General features: G+C 40.2%; 1 protein-coding gene across 2 annotated transcripts; it reads right to left on the bottom strand.

The window, feature by feature from the left end:
- Positions 1-443: 443 nt before the first annotated feature.
- LOC106930500 (SMAD family member 2) lies at positions 444-14,938 on the bottom strand. Of its 2 annotated transcripts, none has more exons than XM_015008083.2 (11): positions 14,578-14,938; positions 12,771-13,197; positions 11,549-11,638; positions 11,266-11,459; positions 8,118-8,252; positions 7,954-8,016; positions 7,299-7,352; positions 6,426-6,638; positions 6,103-6,240; positions 5,694-5,838; positions 444-2,906 (listed from the first exon to the last, which is right to left on the bottom strand). In XM_015008083.2, exons 2-11 carry the CDS (start codon positions 13,004-13,006, stop codon positions 2,783-2,785), a joined length of 1,392 nt encoding a protein of 463 aa, XP_014863569.1. In that variant the 5' UTR covers positions 13,007-13,197; positions 14,578-14,938; the 3' UTR covers positions 444-2,782. The 2 variants fall into 2 exon arrangements, with proteins under 2 accessions (XP_014863569.1, XP_087865223.1); XM_088009097.1 differs by having other exon boundaries at positions 7,942-8,016; positions 14,578-14,915.
- Between the last annotated feature and the right edge of the window lie 655 nt (positions 14,939-15,593).

Below are 15,593 nucleotides of genomic sequence, written 5' to 3'. Positions count from 1 at the left end.
AATATTTTTGAGAAATCCTTTAATCTCCATGGCAACCATTCTGCTGTGGAAAACACCTGGGTGGACCTAGCTCCGCCTTTAAGACGCAGCTCCTCCTCTGCACTGCGGTTTCCAAGCTTCTGAGCTTCCGCCTCACATAGCAGCCCTTCCCCTGCCACTCCCCCACTGAGTGCTTTCAGACTAGCCAGTAACAATTAGCCAACACCAAGCAGAGTTTCAGAAGGAGCAGGAGTTTCTTAAAGAGACAGAGGCCCAATTTCAAGGAGCTAAATTACAAAGTTGAATTTCTTTGAAGTAATATTTGACATGAACAGCATCTTTATAACAACTGAAGGCAACATACTCGATTGTGCTATAAAATAGGACTATGTGCCCTAGAATATACACATTACTCTCCCTTTACATATGAAAACTTTTATTATTTTTAACAAAAAACAGGCAGGTTCATGAGAATAAAAATCTTTATTAGTGTTTTATGAAGTCTGCATAATATGCCACACGCCTGAGAAGCTCATGGTCAAGAAACAAAAAGAAAAAAAAAACAGAAGAAGAAAAAAAAAAAACCTGCTCTATCAATACCGCCCTCTATTGGTAAAACAATTGCGACGTCTACAGTACTGACTGGTTTGCAAAAAAAAAAGATTACTGTTAAATACACACATAATGTACTACTTTTATGCATATGCACATCTGGTCCATGTCAGTTTTGTATTGTATTTTTCTTTTTTCCACATTCATATGTTGTAGGCCAAAGATAAGAACAATGTAACACTGGACCCAAACACATGGTTCAGTTCCTCCCCGCTCCCAAAAAAAAATAAAAAAAATTCATAATGCACTAGTTGCACTTCAAGTACAATCTCTAGTGTCATATGGTAAACACATGTACATCAAATGGTGGGCCAGGGACATATTTAAACTTGCAACAACCAAGTAATGAGTTTAAGGTAGTAAGTCTTGTACAAGCTGTCCTTTAAAGACTGAACGAACACAATACGCACATCAACACATAATGTCCCAGTGTGCAGGCACATTCACTCCCATCCAGTTTAGCTGTAACATTTTAAAAGCCAATTGAGTGTGGTTAACTTGCTCGACAAAGCACCAAAAAAAAAAAAAAAAAAAAAAAAAAAGCTAGAGGAGGTCAAATGTGCTTGGACAATAATTACACACGCACAAAACAAAATGGGTAAAATAAAAATTTTTAAACATCTAAAAAACTATAACTACAAGGAACGGGATTCAAACTTTCAGTCAAATCTGGTTTTTTGAGCTTTAAACGCAGCAGATTTCTTTGGAAAACAAAAAAACAAAAAAGACTAGATATAAGCTACATATGATGTAAGGGCAGTGATTACTTTCTCTCTTTTTTCCCCCACTGAGAAAAGATATGCCACTTAGAAATTTGGGGTAAAATGTAGGAATGATCTACCCTCTCTCTCATATTAGAAATTACTGAGGTGTTGAAAATATTTGAAAATAAAAGATGAATGACGGAAAATTCATTTTTTTATTTTTATTTGTGTGTGTGTGTGTGTGTGTGTGTGTGTGTATACACACACACACACAAATGCACAAAATAAAACAAAGTAGCAAAACAACAGGGATATTGACTATGGACAGAATGAATTTACACTGATGCCTTCAAAGTTCTCCTGATGAGGCGTTTAACCGTTTCGCCTTCCAGAGCTCAAGCAGTCTCCGTGTTAGATAGAAAACAAAACAAAACAAAAACACAAAAATGTCCAAAAAGAAATATAGTTTTTGATAACTTCTGATATATTTTCTGGTCCCTGCCCAGCGTGCTCTGTAAAACCTGGCTGGAAGCTAGAAAACCAGGCGAATCGGATCGGATGCAAATCAGCTAAAGAGAACGAAGAGTGCCAAATGACGACCAAACAAAAAAAAATAAAAATACCAACTACAATAAAACTACAGCCAGTCTGATAGTGCAGTTTCTTTAGAGCTATGGAAATATTTATTTTACTAACATTCCTATACGTCTATCTTGAAGGTATGTCTTAGAACGACACACTGTGTTAGTTAAAAAAAAAAAAAAAAGAAAAGAAAAAGAAACAAATTGGGCGCCATTGTGGCAGAGGCAATTGAATCAAATTTCATAAACACATTGTGGTATTTCCTTCAGGAGAAAAACAGCCACCAAGGCCATCGTTTCTTCAATAAGCCGCCTCCCCTTGACAACAGAGAAGTCTCCCAGAGAAAAGTAAACTTAGGTTCAGAACAATGGATGTGGTGGGATGGAACAACGGAAAAAAAAAAAATATATATATATATAGATATATATATCACTTCAGCATTCAAGCAATCTTCAACACTGAGAACCTATTCACAGATATTTTTGGTATTTCCTCTACTTCCCAGACAACAACCAATATACATTTTTTTTTTATTTGTACCACAAATAGATCTAATATTAAGGATTTGGGGCAAAGCAATTTAACAAGGTGCATGACATAGGTGGGTAACAAAGTGCCAATCTCACTCTTTTTTTTTTAAATTTTCAATAAAAAAAATAAGTCTGTATGTGTGTATATGTGAGTTGAACTATGTATTGATGTTCTTCTTCTGTGTGTGTGTGTGTGTGTGTGTGTGTGTGTAAGTTAAAACGGGGATGTGGAACCGAGCCCCAAATACTACAGAGAATGTTACAAAAACAAATTCTGTTATGATTTTTTTTCCTCTGTTTTTTTCTCTCTTTTTTTTCCAGTTTGGAGTGTAGCCATCTTTGTATCAGGGTCATTTTGGGCGTTTCCTTTGCAGCTTAGGACATACTGGAGCAGCGTGCATTCGGGGTGCCCATCTGGGTGAGAACTTTGTCCAGCCACTGCAGCGGGCCGTTCAGGTGCAGCTCGATCCAGCATGGAGTGCTTGTCACGGTTTGTCGCCTGGGGGAGAAAAAAAAAAAAAAAAAAAAAAAAAAGCAGTTTTGGTCCCGAGATTTCCCAACATTCCATCTGCTAATGCTTTAGACATTTAGTGTACTAATTACTTTTCCAAAGCCACGTGTGTATCAGCATTTTAAGCACATTAGCCAGACTTTTAAAAAAAGGCGGTTAGTTTGTCAACTAGCAAAAACTAAACATCATCTTGCATAAACTGGAAAGGATTTCAGTTAGCAAATGTGCAAAGGACAATAAACAACACATCATTTAAACACTTTGGAAAACAGGTCCACTTGTTATAAATACAGGTCCTTCTCAAAAAATTAGCATATTGTGATAAAGTTCATTATTTTCCATAATGTAATGATAAAAATTAAACTTTTTAGTGCAATGAATTTTAGATTCATTGCACACCAACTGAAATATTTCTGGTCTTTTATTGTTTTAATACTGATGATTTTGGCAAACAGCTCTTGAAAACCCAAAATCCCTGTCTCAAAAAATTAGCATATCATGAAAAGGTTCTCTGAACGAGCAATTAACCTCATCATCTGAATTAACAAAGTAACTCTAAACACCTGCAAAAGATTCCTGAGGCTTTTAAAAACTCCCAGCCTGGTTCATTACTCAAAACCGCAATCATGGGTCAGACTGCTGACCTGACTGCTGTCCAGAAGGCCATCACTGACATCCTCAAGCAAGAGGGTGAGAAACAGAAAGAAATTTCTGAACGAATCGGCTGTTCCCAGAGTGCTGTATCAAGGCACCTCAGTGGGAAGGAAACGCTGCACAATGAGAAGAGGTGACCGGACCCAGAGGAAGATTGTGGAGAAGGGCCGATTCCAGACCTTGGGGGAAGCAGTGGACTGAGTCTGGAGTAGAAACATCCATAGCCACCGTGCACAGGTGTGTGCAGGAAAGGGGCTACAGGTGCTGCATTCCCCAGGTCAAAGGTCAAGCCACTTTTGAACCAGAAACAGCGGCAGAAGCGCCTGACCTGGGCTACAGAGAAGCAGCACTGGACTGTTGCTCAGTGGACCAAAGTACTTTTTTTGGATGAAAAAATTTTGCATGTCACTCGGAAATCAAGGTGCCAGACTCTGGAGGAAGACTGGGGAGAAGGAGATGCCAAAATGCCAGAAGTCCAGTGTCAAGTACCCACAGTCAGTGATGGTCTGGGTGCCATGTCAGCTGCTGGTGTTGGTCCACTGGGTTTTATCAAGGGCAGGATCAATGCAGCAGCTATCAGAAGATTTTGGAGCACTTCATGCTTCCATCTGCTGAAAAGCTTTATGGAGATGAAGATTTCATTTTTCAGCACAACCTAGCACCTGCTCACAGTGCCAAAACCACTGGTAAATGGTTTACTGGCCACAGTATTACTGTGCTCAATTGGCCTGCCAACTCTCCTGACCTGAACCCCATAGAGAATCTGTGGGATATTGTGAAGAGAAAGTTGAGAGACGCAAGATCCAAAACTCTGGATGAGCTTAAGGCTGCTATCGAAGCATCCTGGGCCTCCATAACACCTCAGCAGAGCCACAGGCTGATTGCCTCCATGCCACACCGCATTGAAGCAGTCATTTCTGCAAAAGGATTCCCGACCAAGTATTGAGTGCATAACTGAAGATAATTATTTGAAGGTTAACTTTTTTGGTATTAAAACACATTTCTTTTATTGGTCGGATGAAATATGCTAATTTTTTGAGACAGGGATTCTGGGTTTTCATGAGCTGTATGCCAAAATCATCAGTATTAAAACAATAAAAGACCTGAAATATTTCAGATGGTGTGCAATGAATCTAACAGTTTAATTTTTATCATTACATTATGGAAAATAATGAAGTTTATCACAATATGCTAATTTTTTGAGAAGGACCTGTAGAGGTATGTTTAAGGTTCTGGGTACAAAAGTAAAGAATTTATGGAATGGAAAAGGTACTGGGAGTGGTGGGTCCAGAGGTGGCAGCGGCCTGCAGCAGGATACCATTTGCTAAAGCAGCTCTAAGATTTTCCCAAAGCTATCATAACATGTATTTTCTTTAGCATTTTGTAATGTTCATTTACAGTCCAAGTCTCTAGCTAGCATCCCAGGTTAAATTTACATAAAACTAACACGCATATTTAAATCATGGCCAGAGTTTCTGCAGGTTTCAGCAAGTCACATTTAGGACTTTCAAAAGACCATTTTACTGCCAGATTTTTACATTTTAAGACCAAAGAACTAAAAATATATGCGGTGATTGTGAACTACTACTGCAAAAGAAGGGAGCCAGTGGCAAATACAAACATTGCCCAGCCAACTGGGGGTACTTTCTCTGGTCGACTATTAGCCCTGCTGGCAAGATACCAAAGGTTTAATAGTAGCTAGCTACCAAACACGACAAATATATCTGTGCATGACAGAAAAATTCAGCAAGAAAAAATAAAATACACACAAGATTATATAGTCCTGTCATGACAAAATTGTAAGACCTGTGAGTAGCGTAGTTAAGGCCACAGTGCTTGTTTGGGGTGCAGCGAATGTAGAAATGTTTACACAGATTATTGCTCAGGGTCATTTTAAATTAGCTGAACTGACTATAAGAATGTGAATACGAACTCTGGCTCCTGCATCTTATCTCGTTGTTATTGTGCTCCCATTTTAAGGCCATGTTAAGGCCTTCATTTAAGATACATGAATTGAAGACTTTCTAATGATGTGAGGACATGCTGCTTGCTAATCTTGCTAATTAACTGAAAACTCTAGCGCACACAGCAGTAGGGAATGCTAGTTGTGACGGTGCTCACCTGTACTCGGCTCCCCAGCCTTTGACGAAGCTCATCCTGATGGTGCACATCCTGGTGAGCTGGTAGACGGCCTCAAAGCCCTGGTTGACCGACTGGGCCAGCAGGGCCGCAAACTCCTGGTTGTTGAAGATTTTTAGATTACAACCTGGAGGAAGAAAGCCGTGAGAACCGGAGCGTGAGTTTTAGAGGTGACGCACAAAAAAAAGGCTTATTTCTGAATAAAGTGCCAACTACTGTTCAGCTTTTTGAGGCTTTTGTGACAGCTTGTGAATACAAAACAATAAAGAAGTTTTGAACTTACTTACATTAAAAATACATTTTAAAAGGAGGTTAATTATCATAACTGTTCAGTTTTATCTGACTAAACAGTCCGTCTTTCTCCTACATGCTGCCATTTTCAGCCTCTTACCTGGAGGAATTTTACACACTGTCGCTGGATGCCAGCCGTACCGCTGGTTGCAGTTTGGACTCTGGACAAAGATAGCGCTATCACTCAAGCACTCTGCAAACACCTCCCCTCCAATGTAGTAAAGTCTAACTCCTCTTCCTGTTAAAAAAAAAAAAAAAAATCTAAGTCATCATGCCTTACAAATAGGAAAACATGCAAATTTGTGCCCCAAAATCTAGAACTAATTTTCAAACTTCTATCTTACTTGGATACTATTGAGATAAACTTACAGAATAATTATGAAGCGAAAAAATGAAACAGATATTCTGCTGTCTAGAACCAACCTATGTGCCGCCGAGTCATCTCCACAGTGGCGTTCCTGTTGACGTTGGACAGCAGGCCGAGGCAGAAGCGCTCCGAGTTGGACGGGTCCGTGAATCCGTCCACCGTCAGCGAAGGCTGAGAAGCGTGGAAGGTCTCGCCCACGCGCTGGTTGAGCTCGTAGTACGCTATGGAGCACCAGAAGGCCGGCTCCGAGTACGTCACCGGCTGCAGGTCTGCGGGACGGGAGGCACCGCATCGGTAGTTAGCCACAGTCGTCATGGTAACACAAATGCCATTCCACAAACCGGTCACATGACCAGATGAAAAACACACAAAAAAAATTTGCTGCATTCTGCAGATATTTTTTAATTTAACCACTTAGGCCTTTTTAAAAAAGATATTAGAAATAAATTAAAAGATATAAACAAATGATTCATTTCTTTTTTAAATAAGAAAAACATTTCATTGCCTAAAATGCAATAACAATTCTTTTAGTGAATACATGACCATTTGTAGCAAAGGATGCACCTGCAGCTGTAAAGGAAATTGTTAAATTATTAGTAACTGAAATTAGTAAAGCACAAAAGGTGCTTAAGATTTTTTTGCTATCGTTACAGAATTTGAACCAGGTGAAGCTAAACCTATAACAGGGCCTGAAAGAGCTTGGAAAGAAAATGGCCAAGTCGTGTTTTAGTTGGGGTTTTTTGTGCATTGACACAGATAGATGTAAATAACTGCGATGGATGGATGATATATCATTTCTATCTCATATTTGTGACTTAAACTGAATAGTAGTCGTATTGTGGCATACTTTGTGATATCAGTAAACGCATCGTCATCTAAACAAATGACATAATATTGAACAGTGATAAAGCAGGTGGTTCACATCTCACCCATGCTGTGATTGACCGGAGACAGAGTGCTGGGAGAAAGTTCTTGTGGAGAACCTGAAGCAAAAACAGAACCAACAGAGTTTTACAGCAGATCGTCACATTGTGACAGCCTTATTCATTTATCATCATCACAATATCAAAATTGATATCTATATACTCTGCAATAAACATATCACAAAGAATCATTCACTGTTTAAGTGTCTTGCATTCGACCTCTCTACATCTGTAATATGTCTGGTGAAACTTGTCGTTTAATGCAACACAAAAGGCTTTAGGAAGTAAAGAGTCAAAAAATAATAAAAAATAAAAATCTGGTGTCAAACTCCAGTTCTCAAGGGCCGCTGTCCTGAATTTTTAAATGTGTCACAGGTACAAAACACTGGAATAAAATGGCTTAATTACATTTCATTTGCCTGCTGTCTGAATGTAGCTCATGTTAACTTTAAACTCTAAACAATTTCACATTGTCAGTGTTTGTTTACAGCAAGTCATGTCGTTACTGCAGTTCCCACCAATATTCACGTCTTTTCCTCAGATTGTGCAGCTCTAAACAGGCGGTTCTGATAATACCATGACTTCATTTCAAAACAATACCGTCCATCTAATCGGCACCAAGGGAGAAGGACGTGCTAGTCTAGGGTACCTGTGTCCATACTTTGGTTCATCTGCTGGTCGCTGGCCTCTCCATCCTCGCTGATGTAACCCGGTGGAGGCGTCTCTGTTGAGAAAAACGAAAGAAAGCCAGACGATGCTGAATTGGAGTTCGAGAGAAAAACTCTTCATCAAATGATGGCGGCAGTCAAATCCAGACAGTTCTACCTGGTATGTAGTTGTTTGGAGGTTCGATTCCTGCGGGGAAGTTTGTGTTTTCGGGTATGGAATGAGTGTAGTCGTCCAGAGGTGGCAGCTCGGACAGGATTTCTGAGTGTCTTGGCACAAGAACGGGAGGCAGCACTATGGTGGAGGATGAAACGCAGGAAGACGTGAGCTCACCGTGTTGCAAAATGTTTTTGTTTTTTTTTTACTTAAAACCAGATCTAACAGATTTCATAGGAAATAAATGAATAATTAGTTCATAAAGATTATAAGACAGACTTGGGAATATTAGCTAATTATATTAAGAATTTATTGAGATGCATTTTTTCAACTAACAGGAAGTGTTTTACTTGAAACAGGAAGTTGAACTGTGACATGTTTTGTTTTAAACTGTGGTTGGAGTTTTTTTGTTTGTTTCTCTGGTCGGTCCTCTGCAGTGTCTGTTCAGCTGCTGTATTTTTTCTCTGTTTTACTTGTTCAGAGTTTATACAGGAGTCCTAGAGCTGAATTTACTACCTCTACAATATTTTTACTACCAACACAAAATCGAGCCAATTTCGCACCGATGTGCTCAATTTTGGGAGATCTGTGATCAGTCGACATTTACGTGAAGCCAATCTCATCCTCTGATCTTTTCTACTTCAGCAAAGGTCTAAAAATCAGCCATGTTCCTCTTCTGCTCTGCAGCGAGAGGTTTGACCGATAGACCGGCCCACCAGGTCATGTCTGCAAGCTTGTAGTTATCAATAGTGACCCCACTGTTAACAACTCAGAGACTTTCTTCCTATATTTAGCGACATTTCAATCAACAAAATGGCACTGTCTAAAATCGAAATTGGCAGGTCAAACTTTTTATAGATTGATAATCTATGATCTGCGAGAAAGCTGCAATTGGCTCACTGACCCATGTAAGATGACGGCTCATGTAAAACAAAACTTTATCCCACTTACTTGAAGGTCTAACTGTGACTTTAACTTGACCAAAACCTCACGTTAAAAACAGCAAGCACTATTTTTAGTGCTTATCCTAAATATATATATATAATTTTTATTTTATTTTTTTAAAGAATACCAGTAAAATGCAATGACATTACAATTTCACAAGCTGATGTTTTTTTCTCAGAATTAGTTTGCTACTAAATGTCAACACTAGGACAACTTGATAACAAGGTTCAAGGGCATCATATTTCACCACTCATTGAAAAGTTTAAATAAACAAATATCTATGCAGCGAAATTCGGTGTTTCTGTGACCAACACACCAACTCTGTCAGATCATCGTTACAATTTGAGCAGCTGTTTAAATTAGCTAATCATCCACCGCTGTGTTCAGATGATCATTTTATAATCCCAAAATAAACATCAAGCCTGAAAACATGAAACTGTTAAGGACTGAATGTGTTGTCCTTTGTGTGGGAAACGTTTGCGGGTTTTATGGTTTTGGATCCTCACAAACAGTGGAGTTGTTTGTTGCTATGGCAACGAGTCTCCGCGTAGCTAGCAGACGCGGAAAGTGAGGGGTGGGCAATACGACTGGATTCGAGTTGTTCATTGACGGTTTTTCTGAGTTATTTCCCCTTTGCTGTGGCGCACTGCTCTAAATTAAGAAAGTTTCACTTAGTTTACGGAACCGTTCTACCGCGGCTACAGATGGCAAGGAAAAGAATCGTCTTTTTGCCTTCGCGAAATTTCCGGATGTAAACAACATGAAACGTGTCTAAATGGTATCAGTAATAATGAATGACAAACTTGTACGTAAAAGTTTTACCACTTTTACTACAATTGCAGTGGAATTTTCACTTTTGAGTATGTTCACACTGCAGTCTGTTGTTAGCGCTGCAGTTGGTGTTATTTAGCTTACTTTAGTTGCTGCGGTGTTCAGAGCAGCTCAGCTCTGAGCGCTGGCTTTAGAGTCAGCAAGGTCTGCTGCCTGTCTGCAGCTCCCATCGCGTCGCTGGTAAAACTTTAGCTCGTAGCTGAGTTTGAGTGTGCAGTTGCATCGCTTCGTTTAGCACCAAAAACCGAAACGGGGATCTGCTCCACGGTGGAGCCTCAACCCGCGCAGGAATCCACTGCTGATGAATGGTGGCTGATCCGGTCGGTCTGATTTGATCACCGTCAAGTCGTCCCAGGTCAAATTTAGATTTTTTTCCTGCATACTTTACAAAATGCCTTTCGGTCATTTCTAGTCTTTGAATCTCGGATCACCGAGCCAAAGTTGGCGAAGCGCAAAATAACTAGCTAGTCTCAACACGCTAGGCGGTTCCAACACTACGCATGCGCACAGTAGCTTGGAGTCTACCAGTGACAGCTCAGGTCCTGCCAGTATGGTAGTCATCATTTTTTATACAGATTTTCGTGAAACGAACTTAAAACAATAAGTGAGCATCAGTGGAAAATTAAAAATATTTTGAAGGGATGATGAAAAATTTACAACTACCTTTAGTTACTTCTTACTACCTTTCACTGGCCTTAATTTGAGCTCATTTAATTAACTACCTTTTGTTCTTAAATGATGAAAGTCAAAGGCCAGCATCTCCAAGATCATTTTTGAAGCTCCTGTTTCTACACACTGCACATCAGGCCAACATGTGATTGATTCTCTTAAACTGGGGTGTCAAACTCCAGTCCTCAAAGGCCGCTGTCCTGCAGTTTTTAGATGTGCCACTGGTACAAAACACTGGAATGAAATAGCTTAATTACCTCCTTCTTGTGTAGATAAGTTCTACAGAGCCTTGCTAATGACCTAATTATTCTATTCAAGTGTGGTGCAGTAGAGGCACATCTAAAAGTTGCAGTGGCCCAAAAGGACTGGAGTTTGACACCTTTGCTCTAAAACAGTGGTGCCCCAAAGTTGGTCCTGGAGGGTCAGCATCCTGCATCCTTTTAGTTCCCTCTCTGGTGGTAGTAACAACCTTTTCAGCATGTCAATGTTCTTCTTAGGCCTCTAATGAGCCATCTTTGGATCTAGGTGTGCTAAGCCAGGGAGAGAACTAAAACATCCAGAAACAAATTCCTTCCTGTGTCAAAACGCAACGCTTTACTTTGCGTTGAACGACTTAAAAAGTTGACGACTGCCTCTTCGGCTGCACTCTGTGCAGTGCTACAACCAGTCGTGTATCAGCGATTTGGCCGACAAGCGTTGCTCTCACCTGGGGTCTCCACCCTCTGGTAGTGGTAGGGGTTGATGCACACCTCGTCCTTCTTGAGGTGGAAGGCGTACTCGCAGGCCTCGATGGCACGCAGCTCATGGTGGCTGTGAAGGTCTGGCCACCGCCACAGGCGGCAGTAGATGACGTGAGGAAGGCCTTTCCTGTGCGAGACCTGCTGGCGGCCGTCTAGGGATCTGATTGGACGGCGAACAGTAACAAGGATGTTTTTAAAGTCCAATCTTAAAACGTTGTGAAACACCAAACGCGAGTTGAGGATATTCACCTGGTTTGGTCGGGGTAGCTGTATAGGCCTGACGTGTCCCACTGTTCTATCGTATTTGGTGTACTCAGTCCCCATATTTCAGAGCAATTGCTGTGTACGGGGAAGAAACACAACCAGGAAAAAAACAGAAAGAAACATTAGTATTTTTTCAGTAAGGATGTGGAAACTCTTATTGGAGTTCTGTGGCAAAATAAAGCCACCAGATTCAACTGTGGAAATGAACTTCAAGCAAAAGAAGCCTTTTGAAGGAATTGAGGAAAAATAAGAGTGATGTTAAAAATCCGTTCTCCATGTTGTGGCTTTGTATTGAACACTAAAAATAGCTTTTCTGCAGATAAATATCTCAGAACTTATGTGGAGACAAACAAAATATGGAGTTTTTGGGGGTGGAGGGGTATGGACTTAAAGGTTTTATCACTTGTGATGATAACAAAAGTGACAATAAGAACTGAGAGTGCACCAATTGTAGTTTTCTGGCCGATCGCTGATTACCGATCTTTAAAAGCCTGACCACCGATTTGGCCGGTAGTATTTTTTTTTGTTTTGGTCTGAAATGTTGGTGAATGTAACAAGAAAGTCGCTGAGTTGGCAACAGTGAGGCGACTGTTAACTGAAAACTTTATGTTTCTGGAGAAAATAGTAAAAGTACCAATCCCATCAATGTGGACAGTTTTGGGGGCATTAAACATTATCAATTGGAATTTGTTGTGACAACGATAAATCAAAACTCTTATTATGCTGACAAATTTATCCAGATAAATGAGAAACGATACGATAAATGTCCAGCAAGAAGCACACCAAATAGCACAAAACAAAGGAAATGAGAGGAGGAAAGTTAATCAAAATCATTTTAATAATAAATAAAAAAAACCTAGATTCAGAAATTCTTAAAACATTTACAGAAAGTGTCCAAAAGGGAAAGTTGACAAATGAGCTGTTGCTTCATCAGACACACAAACACCAGGGAATTCCAGGAAGCAAATCTTTCCCAAAAATGTTCCCACTGAGTTTTAGTCTGGGTCATCAAGGCCGGCCGATAAAGGGGAACGACTTCTCCTGACCTTTAACAAACCCTGCAGACGCTGTCGGCACAGCGGGAGGCAAACTGTAATATTCAGCTGAACCCAACGCTCAAATACGTCTTTGGAAATGAAGTCAAGTTAGGGAGAGAAACGGGGGAAAAAAAAAAGTTTCCAACCATTAACACGAGGAGGAAGCTCACCTCGGGATGGTGACACACTTTGTGTTGCAGTTCTGGGAGGTGATGGCTTTCTCCAGCTCATCCAGCTGACCAGTCTTCTTCAGCTTCTTTACCAGGCTTTTCACAGCTTTCTCGCACCACTTCTCCTCTTGCCCATTCTGCTCGCCGCCTCCCGCTAAACCCGGCCCGGTCGACGTCTTCTTCAGCGTCAGGAGCCTCTTCACCACAGGAGGGGTGAACGGCAAGATGGACGACATTTCGACCCGCCGAGAGCCTCGAGGAGGTTTTGGTGTGAGCTCTCGATTACCGACGAGGCAGGGGGCGCACGGCGGGGGGAGGGCGAACTTGGAGCTACAGCTTTGGGCCCTTGCTCTGAGGGGCCCTTCTGGTAATGAGTGAATCAAAGGGTGGAAGCCAACGCTAGAAGTCACTCAAAAGATTTGGACACCTTGCAGGGGAAAAAAACCAACATAAGTATTATAAATCACAAAATCAGAAAGAAAAATATTTTTCAAACCTGTTTTCAAACCCCAAAAATTTAATCAACCAATTAATTAGCCACCAGCCATATGTTCACAACCTTGATCTCATCTTTAACAAATCCAAAACACACTGTTTAAACAGGATGAGTTTGTCGAAGTGCACTGATGTACTTCACAAACAGCAGATCCAACTCAGATCTTTTCAGCAGTTGACCCGAGTCAGCTCCGATCCAAGTAAAATCGGGGGATTTGGATGAAAATCGTAGATATGTTAGTCTGGAAATAATTATATGGTTTTAACGATAAGCTGCAGCAGAGCCATAATAAATAAAAATAAACCAAAATCATTAAATCAGATCTCAACGATCAAAAAAAACAATTAGAGGCTCATCTCAAATTATAAACTATTACAGAACTGGATAATTTCGCTGGTAAGTTCTAAATTAAACCTAGTATATAAAACGGAGAGCTCCATACTGATGTCCACTGTGGTCTCTAAACTTTTCCAAGTGTAGCAACTCTCAAAAACTAGAACAGAATCACTGCAATCTGATGCTAAACAACAGATTTGGTGACCAGAACTGACCATCTAATATTAGCTCGTCACAGGCGTCCGAGCTAACTGGCTCGTAAGCTAACATAACTGCAGGACTTCCGTTTCCAAACAAGACAAATTTACGAGCCCGATAAGCAACTGAAAGAATGCTGCTAAATGACTGAAAGCGGGTAGTGTATTTTCAGAGACAAGGCCAGCCGAGCTACAAGAACCTGGTTGCCCTGAGAGGGCCAACTGTTAGCTGCCTGGGGGGGGCCTACTGGGCTCAAACCACAACACCACAATGACTAGCGTTAGCTCCCAACATTTCCAAAGAACATTTGTTAAAATAACAGGTGGCAAAGAAAAGCAGGCACATTTTAGAGATGCAAGTTCGATTAAATACTAATGCAAACTCGAGCTAAAGGAGCTGACGTTAGCTTCACGGAGCTAGCAGTCAGCTTGTTATCAAAAATCCTTTTGTTGTGATCCGCGGAAAACCCTCCTGTGCGCAACAGTCAAGTGGGGCTACTTCGGCACCTAGCGAGTTTTCCACAAAACCCATCTGATTCAGGCCCAGTGTTTTATTATTATTATTTTTAATAAACTGTTTGGCGATGTACATGCAACGTTTCTTCATTTCAGCGCAGCTACCCATCTTTTTCCTGAAAAATCCGCATCTAGGTTTGTTAGCACGAACTCTTCCAAACAGAGTTGAGGCTCCCGCTGGCTAACGGAGCAACATCAACCGCAGCTTCAAAACAACACACTCCCAAGCCGAAAAAGCAACGAAAAGCCTTTCAATAGTTACCCCAGCTTTGCAAACCAAGGCTCCGCTTCAACAGCGGCTACCGTCCGGAGACCTATAAAAACACTCATAAAAATATTTTCTGAGTACAATTCAGCAGCCAAATCATACAGGGCTCCTCTCAAGTTGCTACCAGCGCTACAGTTGCTCGTTAGCTGAGTTAGCTACACCGGAACAGGCTACAAACGTCACAGTGACGCAAGAACTCTTAATCCCTCCTGATTGGACACAGAAATGTGTTCGTTCTGTGATTTTGAGAGTTTTTGTGCCGAAATTTAGAAGTGAGGCGAAAATAACAGTGGTAACTTGATTTGACTAGTAACTTGACTAAATGTCCATTAATATACCTCAAAATTAATAGAAAGAAAGAAAGAAAGAAATATGTTAGCAAAATGAATTAAGTTGCCATGTTCAGCGCTTGTTTAATTAATACTTACTTATGACTGAGACATAACCCCAACTCATGAGGGGAGGCCGAAAATAAGATTTTTTTTAAATTGTAGTTAGTAGTTGATAGTTTTCTTTTTGACATGTTCATTGTTCTCTGGATTAACCACACCCACAATCTAAAGTCATTTTTATACAACCTCTAAAGAACATAGGAGTATTGTCACCTTCACACTAATCACCTTTTCCAAGAGCAATATTAGTTCCAACCACTTCATGTTTTTAAGGTCAACAGGTAAAATAAATATTTGTGCAGATGTATTTATATAACAATTTATTTATTAAAAAAAAAACTTAACCATTCAGGTCAAATATTAAAATTTCAAAATAAGTCTAAGTTACATTTTAACAATTTTCCTTTCATTTTTGGAATCATGTTATTTTTGACCCTTAAAGAGAGTGGATGGAGTTAAAACTGCAATATTGACTCAAGTCTCATGTCAAACTATCGGGAAAGGTACCTAATCAAATAGTTGATTCACAGGCCTCACTTTATTATGAAGTCAATTATTATGAATTCAGGATCCAGCACATGGACTCTGAAATATTTCAATAAATACTAAAATAATTTG

The sequence above is a fragment of the Poecilia mexicana genome, unplaced genomic scaffold (assembly GCF_051168715.1).
Source record: "Poecilia mexicana isolate PSO_F unplaced genomic scaffold, ASM5116871v1 scaffold_9, whole genome shotgun sequence".
Classification (NCBI taxonomy): Eukaryota; Metazoa; Chordata; class Actinopteri; order Cyprinodontiformes; family Poeciliidae; genus Poecilia; species Poecilia mexicana.
Note: the sequence above shows the minus strand (reverse complement) of the source record. Positions and strands in the feature narration are given on the sequence as shown.